At 48.2% G+C, this 15,721-nt stretch overlaps 1 protein-coding gene across 1 annotated transcript in view; it reads left to right on the plus strand.

Annotated features, from left to right (window-relative positions):
• Positions 1-15,721, plus strand: part of Fa2h (fatty acid 2-hydroxylase) — a 57,333-nt gene that overhangs the window by 19,858 nt on the left and 21,754 nt on the right. The window contains exon 2 of the mRNA XM_085681716.2: positions 14,388-14,480. Coding sequence (XP_085537842.1) covers positions 14,388-14,480 — 93 coding nt within the window. The remainder of the gene's footprint in view (positions 1-14,387; positions 14,481-15,721) is intronic.

Here is a 15,721-nt window from a genome sequence, read left to right on the forward strand (position 1 = left end):
AGTTTGGTCTGTCATGTGGTAGGCTGAAGGGCGTTTGAGAGTTAGAGGCCATCACTGTTACCCGGGTTGCGGGTCTGGACTGGCCTAGCTATGTCAGTGCAGAGTCTGGGATCGTCCTGGTCACAGAACCATTAGAACTAACAGGTGACTTAAGGATTGAAATTGGAAAATGAAGTAGTTTTGGGTGGTGCCAATGGTTTTGATCTGTGCAAGTAGGCAACTTGATCAATAGGAGAATACTGGGCTTGGGTGGGGTGGTTAGTGTTCACTGGAGCCATACTGCATTTAAGCTGCCAAGGAAACTTTTCAAATAGTAGTTGAACACATGAGACTGTAGCTTGCTGTCAGCATGGCTACCCTAACCATACATGGCTCTTTGTGCTGGCTGGTTTATGTCAGATTGACACAGCTGAGTCATTTGGGAAGAGGGAATCTCAGTTGGGAAAGTGCCTCCAAAAGATTACCTGTAAGCAAAGCAAGGCTGTAGGGAATTTTTTAAATTAGTGATTGATGTGGGAGGGCCAGCTCACTGTGGGCAGTGCCACCCTAGAGTGATGGTCCTGGGATGATAGGAAAGCAGGCTGAGCCAGTCATGGGGAGCAAGGCAGCAAGCAGCACTCCTCCATGGCCTCTGCTTCAGCTCCTGCCTCAGGATCCTGCCCTGCTCAAATGCCTTCCCTGCCCTCCCTCAGTGAAGGACTGTGACGTGTTTATTTCGAAGCTGAAATAAGCTCTTTCCTCCTCAAGCTGTTTTGGCCATGGTGTCTTGTCACAATAGTTAAACCCTAAGACTCTATTTAGAATAAAAATTTAAAAAAGGTAACTCCTCTCAGGGTCTGCTTTGTTTTGGTTTGGTTTTGATCTTCAGACATGTTCTCACTAGGTAGCCCTGGCTAGTTGGGGACTCTGTAGACCAGGCTGATCTCTTAACTCACAGAGATTCGCCTGCCTCTGCCTCCCTAGTGCTGGGATTAATGGCATGTGCCACCATCCCTGGTTTCCTGTGATTTATTAGACAGCTCAGATATAGGATATTTTCATCAATGAAGAAAGTTCTGTTGAGCAGCATTGGCCTAGAACTGTGGCCTCTCTGGGATGAGAGTGTGTTCTTGGTTGGTGTCTGTGCTCCATTCACAAAAAACTGCCTGATATGTTGCAGTATGTGTTCACCATGGCCGTGCCACACGGACCATTCAGGAGGACAGCCTTCTCCTCTGGGTTGTTCAAGGGATTCGTCCCTCTGAGTTAAAACCTGTTACCACCAAGTACAAAATGTGGTGTTTAGCCATCTAAAGTTTCGAGGGCAAGCTCACCAGAAGCGTCTCCCATCACCAGTTAAAGGGTCCCTGTGCCCTCCCTAATTTCAGCAGCGTGCAGTGAATAGGCCTGGAAGTTGTCAGTTAAATATGAGTAAAGGAGACAAAGGCCTATAGAACACAGGAAAGCCTGTGTTTCAGAACCAAACATGGTACCTAAGACAGGTACTCCAATCCCTGTAAGCAAAAATATTCGTCCTTTTAAGAAAGGAACTAAAGAGCGAGGCTGGGGAAGTAAGGTGAGGTACTTAGGTGTAAGGCACATCATTTGCTGTTGGTTAGAGGGTTGGTTTATTGTTGTGTTTTTTTTAAAAAAAACATTTCAGAGACTATTATTGGTTCTTACAGTGAAATTGTTTTTATATAATTTCAACAATGTACAAACAATGGCAGAACAAATATTGCCTTAAATAAGTAGACTATGAAAGAGAAGTGTAGGAGTCTTGCCTCTGGGGTGGTCATAGTTGAGGTTATTTATAGATCAATGGTTTTTGTCTCTTTTAAAAAGAATAACCGAAGTCTGGGTTGTAGCTCAGTTGGTAGAGTGCCTACCTACCACACACCCTGCTTTTCCTCCCCAGCACTGCCTAAATGCACAGACACTGGGCATGGTGGCGTGTGTCTGTAATCCAGTACTCAGGAGATAGAGGCAAGAAAGTCAGGTGTTCAAGATCATCCTCTGCTGTATAGCAAGTTCAAGGCCAGCTTATGCTGCACGAGCCCCTGTCTCAAAAAAAACAAAATGGCAGTTGTCATCAAGTCTAATCTGAGTTTAATCCCTGGGTCCCACGTGGGAGAGAGAACCAACTCTGACCTCCACACATGTGCCATGGTGTGCACACCTGTACATGTATGTGTGCACACCTGTACATGTATGTGTGCACACCTGTACATGTATGTGTGCACACCTGTACATGTATGTGTGCACACACAGTAGCTAAAACTTATCAGTAAGTTAGAAATAGTCCAATGCAGCATTGAGAGGACAGTCCCTCCAGCTCAGGATGCCACGTAATGGCTCTGAAGTGTGTTTTAGATGTGTGTTGGGTCAATGAGGCGATATAGATTTTAGATGGCTTCCTAGTATTTTCCTGGTGGTAGCACATCCCATAAAGATCCCTGGTTCTCCGTGAGATAAAAGCTTGAGGGAACGTAGTCTGGGTGATCCCTTACCAGTTCTACAAAAGAACATTTCGAGGTGCTACACCCTGAAGCTGCTGGTGTTCTCATCTGAACCCAGACTCTGGTCCTGAAGCAGAGGAGGAATCTTGCGAAGGAGGGGCCAGACACCTCAGGCCACTCCCCTTGTCCAACCTCATCAAGCCCAGTTGTGACTCCAGGAGGGAGATTTACCTCCCAGATTCCTCCAAGCTCCCTTAGGCAAATGCACCTGTCTGCTTGACTACGGAAGAGTTTCTCTAATTAGAAGTTGGAGGTTAGGGAGGACGCACGTGGACGCAAAGAGTCCGTGGTGAGATTTGGAAGAGAACTGAATGAATAGCACGATGTAGCACAGTGGTCCATCCCCTGCAATCCAAGTGGCTTGGGTAGGATGATGGCTGTGAGTTCAAGGCTAGCCCAAGCTACAAAGTTAGTCCTAACTCAAAACCCCTGTCCCCAAAACAGCTTATGGGAGCTGTCAAGATCTAGTAGGGGTGTTCTGGCAAAATTTTTCATATATAATGCTTTTGTTTGTTCTTTGAGAGTTTCATGCATGTACAACTCCCCGCTCCAACTTCCTTCCCCCAGACCTCCCTGCACACAGTCTGCTCCCAACCTCATGAAGTCCTATTGTCCTTCACCACCAATAAACCACTGAGTCCAACTAATGCTGTCCATATGCATATGTGTATGGTGCCATCCATGGCACACAGGCAACCTGCCAGTGGCCACACCCATCTGGTGAGTTTCGAGTGGTAATTTAGTATTATCAAGCCACTGGTCCCTTTTCTGGTGTCCCGGATTTCCTATATAAGTTGCCTTCTGCTTCTGGGGACAAGGCGGCAGGTGATGCAGCAAAGGGGCCTCATTTCATGACTAGAAAGTGTCACGTTCATGGTAAGCTGAAGTCAAGGGCCTAGTGCCAGGCTATCACTCTGTCCCTTCCATATGTCTTAATCAGAAGCGGGTGGTCAGACCGCAGCACAAGCTTCCTGTCAATTCTTTCTGCTTTACTTCTTACCAAGAACCCTGGGATAGTGACCTGGAGCTAACCCTGCCATGACTATGAGAGGGTAATCATGGCCCTCCTTTGGGGGCTCAGTGGCTTGTCAGTTATCAGATGTGACCCTCAAGGCACACAAAAGATTGGCCAGAGATGAGCGTGAAGACCCTGACTTCTGATTTGGACCCAGGGAGACAGAGAGAAGCTTCTTAGAAGTAGAAGCTAGCAGGCCTTGCCACCTTCGTTACTATTAAAGTTTCCAGTTCTCTTAACAGCCAGCTCCCAGGAGGCCTGGAGAGCCCCTGGTGGGGGCTTGTCAACACAAAGCCTTCCTAGCAAAGAAGGCCCTGGCACCGTCATCCTTCTCTCTGTAGCCTGCCTCTTGCACCCAGCCTTGGGCAGTGTACTACCAGGTGTGTGGAGCCGCCACCTCCTCTGTGCCTGCAGCGGGTGGAGGCAGCTGGACACAGGGCCAGGGCCACCAGTCTCACATCACAGAAAGGGTTTTCAGGCACAACCCAGGCCGAGGGATAAAAGGACATCTGTCCATCCCTTGGTGCCCAGCCCCAGCTTTCTCAAACAACATTCCTTTATGCGGGTCCTCCCCTCCCCTGCAGCCCCCGCCTGCCATACACTGCCTCCTTTCAGATGGCCTGTATGGCGGACTTGTTTGTTTGCGCTGCAGCACGCAGGCTTTCTGTTGTTCTTTACTGTTCTCTCCCCGTGCACCCTCCGAGCACACCCTCTCTATGGAAGACAGGACGAGTGCTGGGGGCAGAGACAGGGACCCTGGCTAGGGGTTTGGAGACCTTCCAGGGCAGCCCTCCCAGAGCAGACTCTTCCCAGAGACTAATCATCTGAGAGATCTTACCTGGTCCTCCTGGACCTCAGTTTCCCCATCTGTGCAACCTCCTGTCAGTTCCTCAGGGAGAAGTATGTTGATACCACTGAGATGCTAGCTCTCTGTGGAGATGTCCTGGCTGTCCCAGGAGCTACGTGGTGCGGGAGGAGATGGGAGGAACAAAGAGCAAGGTTTGTGTTAAAGGGAGCAGAGGTTTTTGATCCACTCCCACCCACCATCACCAAGCATCACCTGTCTCTGATGCACAACACTTCTAAGTGGAGAAAGCTGGGGAGTGACTTCTCAGGCCTTAAAGGGAACAGGCTACTGCTGAGCCAGGAAGGAAAATAGTTGAATGTACCTTTTAAGAGCTAAATGGGTTACCACTGTGGTCCAGGGAGGACTGCATTGACCAGCAGACTGCTTTCCAACGTCTTAGCATAGGGTGAGGTGTAGACCCTGACTCCATATCACCTTTGACATCTCCTTCAGTGTGCCTTTATCTCCTAGGGAATTCCCTCTTCCCCTGTGGCCTTGTCTGAATCCCAAGAGACACTGAGCAAGACTTCAGTGACTTTCTACTAGATTCCATGACAAATTATTATAGCCTAAGTGTTCAGACAACAGGAATGTAGAATCTCAGAGTTCTAGAGATCAGAAGGCCATTGCCAAGGTGCCATAGGGCTCTAGTTTCATTTCCATTATTGTGGATTAAATACTCCAACCCAAAGCATCTTAGAGGAGAAAGGGGCTTATTTCATCTTACAGACCACAGTCTATCATTGAGGGAAGTCAGGGTGGGAACTCAAGGAGGATTCCGTGGAGAAATGCTGCTTGCTGGCTGCTTGTTCGTGTTTACTTAGCTTTTTCATACATCCCAGGGCTGCCTACCTAGGGAAGGATACTGCCCACTGTGGGCTGGACCCTCCTCCACTAATCAACATGGCAGTCCTGCATAGACATGTCCCACAGGCCACTGTGGTTCGGCTGCTCCTCAGTCCAGGCTTTCTTCTCTGCTGGCTCTAGGCTGCGTCAAGGTAGCAGTGAATGCTTCCTACAGCATGTGGGCTCCTCTGAGGGCTGTGAACGGTCGCATCCTAGGTATCACCACAGCTTCTGGTAGAGCTCTGTCAGAAAGCTTTCCCGCGGCTTCCTGACACATCTTCCTTGTCTGTGCCTTCATCGTCACATAACGTTCTCCCTGTAGCACCCTTTGCTTTGAGACGTCCCCCATTGTATAAGAATATCAGTTACATCAGAATATACTCTAAATCCCCCCTTATTTCCTTTTAAATTATGTATTTACAAATAATTTAATTATGTATTTACAAATAAGATCCGGTTCTGAAGTGCTGGGACTTAGGAGGGTTATGGGAGGGGAAGTGAGACCCTGAAGGTGACATGGCCTGCGGCCCCTTCCCAGAGACAGGGAAGGAGCACTAGTCAAAATGAGCATCTACCACCACGTCAAGTCCCTGGCTTCTCTTGAAGCTGATCCTTGTCATTCTACACTGGAGGGAGGAGGAGGTCCAGGGTCTCCCTTCATGTACCTTAGACCCTGGCTCTTCAAGTATCAGCCTATCACCCAACCCCCCAGGGGCTGGGTACAGGGTTCCCTACAGGCCTGTTTCCCGTGGGTGCAGCCCAGCCTCTCCATCCCGATTCCTCATTCTGGGAATTTGGGGAAGAATAAAATTCTTGTTCTTGGCTACCTCTTCCCCTCCTTCCCATTGGCTCCCCTGCCCCTTCTCCTTAGTGAATAGGACACCCACATTTAACAGCTCAACAGGAGATTTCCAGCATTCACACCAAGGGCTGTGTGTATATTCATGCATGTCAGTTTCAACCATAAAATTTGTTAAAAATGCAAGTTCAGGCCTGGGGCTAGAACCCAGTAGAGCATTTCCAAGCATACATAAGAAGCAGGGGAGAGAAAAAAATGTCTAGAAATTTCATATTAAAATCTAGTTTTCTGGATCTTCTTAGAAATCACAGTATGGTGAAACAGGCCCCATCTCCCATGTCCTGAACCTCCATCAGAGCTGCCCCCTCACCACAGGACACGGCCCTCTGTTTCTCTGTAGTGTCTTCATTCCCATCCTTCTCCCTGAGCTCAAGATCATGTGACCTCAGCATTGAGTAGCACTACCCTTACTGTCTGCCTTCCTTCTCTGTGCCAATGCTTGCAATGCTTGTAGCCGAAGGTATCTCATGCCTTTGTTTGAGAGCGATGCCTAATCTTCATTATCAGCTGGAAGGGATTTCCATTCCACCATGGAAACACACTCACTTCCAGAAGAAGGTATTTCTGGGACGATTTAACTACTCAGAGGAGACCTGAATGTTGGTGTCACTGAACATAAAGGAGGAAGTGAGCTGAGTACCAGCATTCACGTCTCTCTGCTTCCTGTGTATCTGGTGTGACCGACTGCCTCATGCTTCTGCCACCAAGCCTTCCCCACCACAAGGCACAGTATCCTCACGCCAGGAACCAGAGTAGCCCCATCCTTCCGCCTGGTGTCTTAACAGAGCACTGAGAAAAGTAACTCATACCCTGAGTTGTTTCTTGGTGGCTCTGGTTTGAGGGAAAATTTGTGCAAGCGTGTCTCCACTTGTGGAAGTAAAGACTAAACCATTCCTGCATAGAAACTGTCTATGGACTCACGAGCCACACCCTGCTGTACTTGATTGACACTGTCACCTGTCACTCTGAAGGTAGGAACAGGGATTCAGGGTGCCCAGGACCTTCAGGGGCAGCCAGTGAACACCTGCCGTGTGTGTATTTGGGTCTAATGGGGCTGAAGCTGGCTGGGAAGGAAAACCAAGAGCCATAAGCAAGACTGTGGCCACAAGAGCAAGTGACACCTCGCGACCAGCCAGTCAGGGGCATTGAGCTGAGGGAAGCCGTGGCAGGAGCTGCCGTCTTCAGGCTTCTCTTCCATGTGACCGCAGACTACGGCTGGAAGGATTTCAGGAAGTCAAAATGTCTACCTCACTCCCCACAGTATACTGCCCAGCAGAGTCAGTGACTCTTCGCTGGGAAGGAATGGTGCCAGCCTCTGCCAGCTCCTTGGCAGGCTGCATTGGTGACTCCTTGTAGCTGTCTTTCTCTTTCCAAGGAACAGCAGCCTGTGGAAGGCACTGGAGCTGCTTCTCCTGCCACCCCGCCCACATATAACCCCCTTATGTCTTCTCACCCAGACAGCCATTGATCTAATACATGACTGACTCCTCTTGTTCAGCAAGTGTTTGCGCGCCGTCCCGGGGCCCGTGCCTCAGAATGGGCAAGGCCAGCAAGGGCCCCCACTTTGAAGAGCTCACATTCTAGCTCAAGAGGCAATCAGCAGGCAAATAAGAGAGAAAGGAAGTGAGATGCTTCCAGCCCTGAGCACCTGCATGTCTTCCCACAGCAGAGAATTTGGGCAGGACCCAAACACACAGGACTGGCTCATGTCCCTCAAGTGGATCATAAGAATGTGGTCACTTGCCAGGCATGATGGCAATGCCTGTGATCTCAGCAGCAAGGAGGCTGAGGCAGGAAGGTGATGAGTTCAAGTCCAGCCTGGACTTCAGAGCATGATCCTGTCTCAGGGTCCTCTTCCCCTAAAGAAGAAAGCCGTCATGAGACGGAAGGGACACTGTCATTGCACTCATTAGTGCATGTGTCAATCTTTCTTGTGAAAGCCAGTGTACATCTGACTGCAAAATTCCTCACATTCCAAATACTGAAACTTGTCCAACCTAAAGGCATCAACCAGAACAGTTTTCTTTGTTTGGGTTTTTTTTTATTGGTTTATAAAGGTCCCTTTGGCATCCTTCCAGGATCAAGAAAGTTTTAAATGCATTGTGGAAGTTTCCAAAAAAAAAAAATGTTTAAAGACTCTTAAAGTTAGGGCTGTACCCTAGTTCCCTGGGGTGACCTTTGCACACTTCTGATTCATGGTTGGTGTTTGCCTGTGGAATGCAAGGGTGAGCCCAACCTGACTACAGAATAAACACTGGCCTGGAAAACCGGAGTTACATGTGTTGTCTGTGTGATGGCTGCCGCCGCCAGGTCTTAGTTCCTGAAGTACCTGGGGGTGGGACCAGGGGAACTTCATCCAGAGGATCTTCTGTCCACATGTAGAGGAGGTTCTCTAGACCTTCTGGGACCTCACAGCTAGTCCTGAGAGAATTACTAAAGGAAGACATGGCTAGGGGTGTGTGTGTCTAATCCAGAATGTTCCTGCGGCAGGTGATGTCAATGTGTGGCTGACCCTAGCTCTCCTTGGAGTCTCTTTCCATGTTGGATGCCTGTTAAGTCTTGTGATACTGACTCGGGCTTCTGCCAGAGAAGAGTGTTGACCCATGATGCCACCCAGGAAGTGCTTTGTTCATGAGGTTACTCCAGGAGTTGCTGAAAAGATGACACTTGTGACAGCGCTGCCTGATGGTTCTCATGCCTCCTTGAGGTCCAGCTGGGCTGTGCAGTGGAAGAGGTCACACCTATCCCTTCCCCTTTGTCCCTCTTCTCCTTTGCAGTCAGTGTGCTCCCATTGTCAGCCCTCACTCTGGGCGTGGTCTATGACTCAAAAGAACTCTCCGGAAAGAACCACTGGCTACTCCATACTGGGATGGAAGCTGGTGAGTCACTCTTTTCTGTGAGGACGGACTTTGTCTCCTGGCTTTTAGGAGGAGCAGGTCCCCAGAGCAGCTGTCCCTCATTTAAAACAAGTTTCTGAACTGAACAGAAAAGCCTTAACAGTTTTGTTTCCATTTGTAGCCATCATCTCTCTGTCCAACTGGACTTTCAATTATTTTCCAAGTAGAACCTTAGGATTGGTTCAAAGTGAACACCTGGTCTGTTTCCTCTTATAGCTTCTGTCTGGAGTCCACCCACGTCAACCCATTTGAAGCAGGAGAACAAGTGTGAAAAACGGATGCTTCGTGAAGTGAGACTTTACTCTGGAACTTCTGTGCGCTGAACCTCTTGTTCCCAGTGTTAAGATAAAGTTGTCAGCTGCCCTTATTTAGAAGAACTGCCCTTTGTGCTATAAACTGGCATTTCCTATATATTTGGTATTGGATCTCCTCTTGTTTGAGATGTGTTGCTGATAGTCATCTTTAAAAATACTTTTATTTGTGGAAAAAATAACTGGCATTTCATTCGAGCCTTCGCTCTGCTCAGACAGTGTATATCCACATGAGTTTTCATCCTTGTAATCACCCTTGTATGTGGCCACTGCCTGCCCTCACCAGCCTAGAGTAGCCCTCCAGGACAACATGTTCCCTGTCTTGGGGACGCCACTTTCTCAAAGAGTCATATTCGTCACTGCAAAACAGGGTTAGGGCATTGCATTTGTTTAATGTCTCCAAGAACATAAGCCCTGATGTCTTCCCGACCCCAGCATTCGGTTCCGTCGTTTGGCAGGAAGTCTCAAGAGTCTTTGGCTGTTTTGTGAAGTATGGACCTGCTGAGGCCACGTGGGTGTAACATTCGGTTTCTGCAAGAGTCCAGTTAGAGAAACAGCAAGCAGCAATCCGAAGGCCCCTGATATGAGCCCCTGAACAAATGATAGTCACCCAAATATCTGAAAACAAACAGAGGCAAGAAATGATGCCCAAAGAGGACAGTGACAACATCATCTCTGACTCAGATGACAAGGGAAGGAGAGCATGGTGGGAAAGAGGACGTGCTGGAGTCCCATGACTGGTTCTGCTCCTCACTAGGTAGAAGGCTATGGGAGTATCATTGCACCTACTACAGTATTATTGCTAGGGAGGTGAAAGGGCCAAACATACAATAAACATTCATGAGACATTAACCCGTCGTCTCCTAGACAGGGTGACATCTGAGAAGGGAAATGTCAGGGGCGTTAGAAAATGGGAAGTCATCCTTTTGATTTGCGGGAGAATGGAGTCACTCCAAGGGCACAACAGAAAAGGAGATTGGGGTTATCATGGAAGGTGTTATAGAAGGGAAGTCACCGTTATAGAAGAAGACCTGTGCAGGACAATGCTTGCACCCTTCAGGAGGGCGATGGTGTGGGCGAGACCCTGTGTGAGGGAAGAACCTGAAGGAAGGAGGGGGCCACGGGGATGCTTACAAACCTCTCGCTCCTGAAGGGGAGGCTGGCAGGGAGCCGAGAGTCCCTGTCCCTGCACACCCTCCCCATTTTCTCATTCCTCAGATCCCATGTTTTCTGCTGCCCCCGCTTCCTCTCTTGTCTCTGAACGTTCCCGTCCGCGCCACACACAGCTCTTGCGTTGCTCCAGTGTGCAGCGCTGCCGGTTCAGGTCACCTTGGTATTGGTTAGTTTTCTCTCTGCTGTGATTAAAATATCCAACAAAAGGCAACTCAAAAGAGGAAGAGGTTATTTTGGCTAAAAGTTTAAGGAGATAGAGTTCATCACGGCAGAAAAGGCCTGGGTGACAGAGGCAGCTGGTCACCTGGTGTCTGCCGTCAGGAAGCTAACACTGCTCTACTCTCTCCTTTCTACCCAGTCTGGCACCCTAGCACACAGGATGGTACCACCCATATGCCCAGTGAGTTTTCCCTCTTTAGCTAAGCCCAGGGGTGTCCAACCTATGGTCTGTGGTTCACATGTGTCCCAAGATATTTCGCCCAACATAGTTTCAGATGACAAGATCATGTTGCAATGTCACATTTAGCAGGCATCCTGACTGCTAAACTTTTCTGGAAACATTCTCATAGACAACCCCAGAGATGTTCCCATGTAAGACTAAACCCAGAAAAGCTGACAATGAAGATTAGCCTTACCATACACACCCTCCGACCCCATGCCAACAGCAGTCACTAAGGAAGCTTCAGGGTTCAGTAAACTGAAGGAATGAGCTGATAGAGCGGTGGCCAAAAGACGTGATGCTGTCTCAGTTCCCATGGTCTGTGAGAAGCGGGTACAAGTTCTGTTTGGTCCTACATGTAGCCCACCATACATCCCTTGGGAGAGAAGCATGGACCCAAAGGCATGCTAGGAGATTTTGTTGTGTCCCAGGACGAAGTGGGGAAAAGCAGATGGCATGAGGTGGAAACATTGGCCCTCTTCAGATGCTTTTGGACCTATCAAGTGAAAGAAGGAATTGTGTAGCCCCAGAGGGGAGGAGCCAAGGGTGATTGCCAGAACCTGGAGGCAGCCAGCTGAGCATAAGAAAATGTGTACCGAAGACTGGAAACATGAGTCAGATGGTGGAATACTTGGTGCTTTCCTTCTGTTTGCAGCGGTGTCGGGTGGGTGCCCTAGTCGGTTCTGTATATGATGCTCTCAGTGTCTGAAGAGTGTACCATAGGCAAAAACATTAAATGGTAATATGTGTGAAAACCCCTTCCCAGCTAAGACCATCCTTTTGTCTTAAGTTACAGCAATGGCATTACAGTGGGCAGGACTGCAGTCCAGAGAAGGGGTAGAACATGCTGAGAAGGGACTTGGGTTGTATTAATCAGGAGTCTCCAGAGGAGCAAAACTTGTAGAATGAATCTCCCTCTTTCTTACATACATACATATATTTTCACATAATATATAATAAATCACACACACACATACATATATGTGTATACACACACACACACACACACACACACACATATATATATATATACATATGGGATTTATTAGAATGTTTTACAGGCTGTGATCCAGGTAATTTAACAGTGGCTGCTTATGAATAGAAAGTCAAAGCATCCAGTAGTTTTTTTTAGCCCAAAAGGCTCGATGTCTTCGCTGGTCTTCAGTAGATGCCGGAGTCCCAGAGAAACAGGCTCTAATGCCAGAGAAGGAATAGACTTGCTAGCAAGAGGGAGAGCAAAAAGGTAAAGAGAGAGGGGGCACTCCATTCTTCCATCACCTTACGTAGACTACCCCAGAAGGTGTCGTCCAGTTTAAAGGTGGCTCTTCCCACCTCAAAAGATCTGAACTAAAGGTGTATCTTTCTACCTCAAAGATCCACATTAGAAGTGGAATTTCTCACTTCAAAAGATTTAATTAAGAAAAAAATCCCTCACAGGTGTGCTCATTCGTTTGCGTTTTAGTTTATTCCAGATGTAGTCAAGTTGACAACCAAGAATAGCCATCATATGGAGCAACCAGAAGAAAACAACCACCTTGATAGCACCGTGGCTAAAGCCCTCAGGACTATTTTGAGATTAAAACAGCGCTCTAAGATCATGCACAATAGCTCACATCTGTAATCCCAGTGCTTGGGAGACCAGTGTAGGAGAAGCACCACCACTTTTAGGTCAGCCTGAACTACCAAGTAAGTTCCAGGTCCCTGAAGGAAAAACAAACAAACAAAACAACCTGAAAACCAAGGGAACTTGAAAGGAACAAGAAAGGTCATTGAATTGCTGACAGAGAAGGAAGAAAACAATTTATGAAGAATATTTAAAGAGTTTCTGTGTATAATGTGCTGTAAAAATCCCTCTTTCTGGTCCTCAAGAGAACATAAGGCACATAGATAGATAGATAGATAGATAGATAGATAGATAGATAGATAAAATTAAACCAGGTGGTGGTGGTGCAAACCTTTAATTCCAGCACTTGAAAGGCAGAGGCAGGCAGATCTCTGAGTTCAAGGCCAGCGGATCACAGAGTGCGTTCCAGGATAGCTAGGGCTACACAGAGAAACCTGTCTTAGAAAAAAACAAAACCCGTAAGGGGCTGGAGAGATCAATGGTTAAGAATGCACCCTGCTCTTGCAGAGGCCCTGGGTTTGGTTCCCAGAACCCACATTAGACTGCTCATAACCACCTGGAATTCCAGCTCCAGGGAATCTGATGCCCTCTCTTGACCTCTGCAGGCACTGCACTCATATGCACATATACTCACACCTATCTATATAATTAGAAATAAAAGTACCTTTTCAAAATTCAAGTATTGAAGCTGTATATAGTGGTATATATCTGTAATCCCAGCCTATGAGAGGCTGAGATGGGAGCATGGTGAGTTTGAGACCAGCCTGGGCTACAAAGCAAGACAAAGTCTCAATTAAAAATACATATATGCATAGATATATAAAGAAGCGGGTATTAGTCTGATGATTAGCCCACTTCTGGAATGCATCTGGGTTTTCTCTCTAAAATACCAACATGGCTACCATCACTATCAAGCTCCCTTAGACTTATTTGGAAAGAGAAGTGTGAGCATAGTAGCAAACCCAGTGCTGCTGGGCATGCTGACGCATACCCAGTCCTCGGGAGGCTGACAGATGGGGAGTTTGAGATCGGTCTGGCCTGCGTTGTGAATTAAAGGATAATCTGGGCTACATATTCTGTCTGAGGAAAAGGAAAAAATCCCAGCTGGTTGCTCAAACTTCCTAAACCTCTTGCTAACATCTGGCTTCCCAAGGTCACTAGGATTGTGATTGTTTGGGGGCACAGAGACTTGGGAAGCTCCCACTGGCAAGGTCTGTCCCTGCCCTTCCTACAGGGAAGCCTGAGTTTTACTTCTGTGTAAACCTGCTCTCTCTGGCCCCAATCCCATGTGACGTCAAAGCTAGCCAAAGCTGTGTGATTTTCCCAGCACATTCCATCTCCTTCTGGCTTTACCTCTTTGCTAGTTTAAATTAACCTTGAGCCCACTTGGGCACACCTCAGCTCATTCTGTCCCACATGTGACTGCAATTGCTGGAGGACCAGTCTCCCTGGCTTCCAACTGCCTCTCTTTCGTGCAGTCACGTGGACCAGCCTGTGACCCACACAGTCTGGTGAGTAACCAAGCAGGGAGAAAGGAGAGGAGGGCCATCATCAGCTGTGGCACAGGGAGCCCCATCCGGTGCCCTGGGGGCCACTTGCTGGGTCTGGCAGCCACCCCTAGCCACTCTCACTTCCTTATGTTTTGCTTACTCTTCCAGATCTTTCTGTATCTTTCATTTTTGTTTTGAAAGGGAGAAGTACAAAGAATAATGACACCCACACCAGTGTCTCTAGTCGCAGAAGTACTTGCTGTCCTTGGTTTCCACCCACCCCAGTTTCACCCGTGGGGTTTCCCCATTCCTAACTCTCCTACTAGGGGCAGTTGGGGCTCCATTCTCTCCCCTCGCCCTGTAAGTAATTTTGTGTCTCTCTTTCCAGGATCCCATGGAGAACGGTGCTGTAGCCTCTTCAGGGACTCAGAAGACAGACACTGCTATTGAGCCACAGTTCAAAGTGGTGGATTGGGACAAGGTAGCTGGCACAGGACATTGGGGATGATTGGGGTTACAGGGCAGGGGGGGAGGTATGTGAAGCTATGATGTGTGCCCAGGAAAGATGAAGAAGGGCCACTGGGACCCACAATGCCCAAGTGTGACCTGGGACAGCAAACCTAGCTGCAGGCACTGGGGGCTGCGCAGGGCTTGCCGGTGGGAAGCTGGGATAAATGGTATATGCTATCTCTGCAAGAAACCCACCCTACATAACCTGGAATAAGACAGGTCTCCCATCAGGAATCCTGAAGTTATAAAGGGGACTATGGCAGGATTGACATACCCACCCTGGCCAGTGTACATGGAAAATCTGCTCCTGACACCTATTATCACTCAGGAAAAAGAACCCACAAGTCCCATGTGGCAAAGGTTATTGGCAGATAGGGCAGAGGAAAGCTGAGGTGTGTGCAGAGTCTGACAACCAACTTCTTTTGTACTCTAGAGACCATGTAGATCCTAATGTTGTAAGGTGAGCTCTGGAAGAGTAGAGTGGGGGCTCCCCACAGAGAGCACAGGAAAGCAGCATTGCCTAGAGGGGCCTGGGTGAGAACCAAGCTCAGATGCTGTAACATGAAGGGGCCTGCTTGCTGGGGTTTCTGTCCTATCCGGTACCCCACAGCTGACAAGCCCCAAAGAAAATCACACAGAGTCTACATTAGGTTATAAACTGATTGGCCCATTAGCTCAGTTTTCTCTTGTAGCTTATATTAACCCATTATTCTCATCTGTGTTAGCCACATGGCTCAATACCTTTTCCAGTGGGGCAGGTTACATCTTGCTTCTCGGTGGTCTGGGCAGGAATGGGAGGAATGGGCTTCCTGCCTCCTTCCTAGCCTTCTCCTGTTCTCATCACCCCACCTCTACTTCCTGTCTGGTTGACCTGCCTATATTTCCTGCCTGGCCAATCAGTGTTTTATTAAAATCATGATTGACAGAATACAGATAATTCTCCCACACCAAGATGATATTTCCCTCCATCTTGGGTCACAGTACTGTTCCCAAGTTGTTATCTCTGGACATAGGCATGAGTGTGCATGTGTGTCCTCTGCCTACAATGGACACCAGAGGCACAGAAACAAATAGGACAGCTATCCCCTCCTCCTCAAAGCATTTGTGACAGCATGAGGCGATCCAGGAAACATTTCAGGACACAGGTGATCAGAAGAGGGACATGGACCAAAGGAGCTTCTCACAGCTGGCTGTTACTTGTACCCCTTTGAC

The sequence above is a fragment of the Myodes glareolus genome, chromosome 22, assembly GCF_982192425.1.
Source record: "Myodes glareolus chromosome 22, mMyoGla1.1, whole genome shotgun sequence".
In the NCBI taxonomy this organism is placed as follows: Eukaryota; Metazoa; Chordata; class Mammalia; order Rodentia; family Cricetidae; genus Myodes; species Myodes glareolus.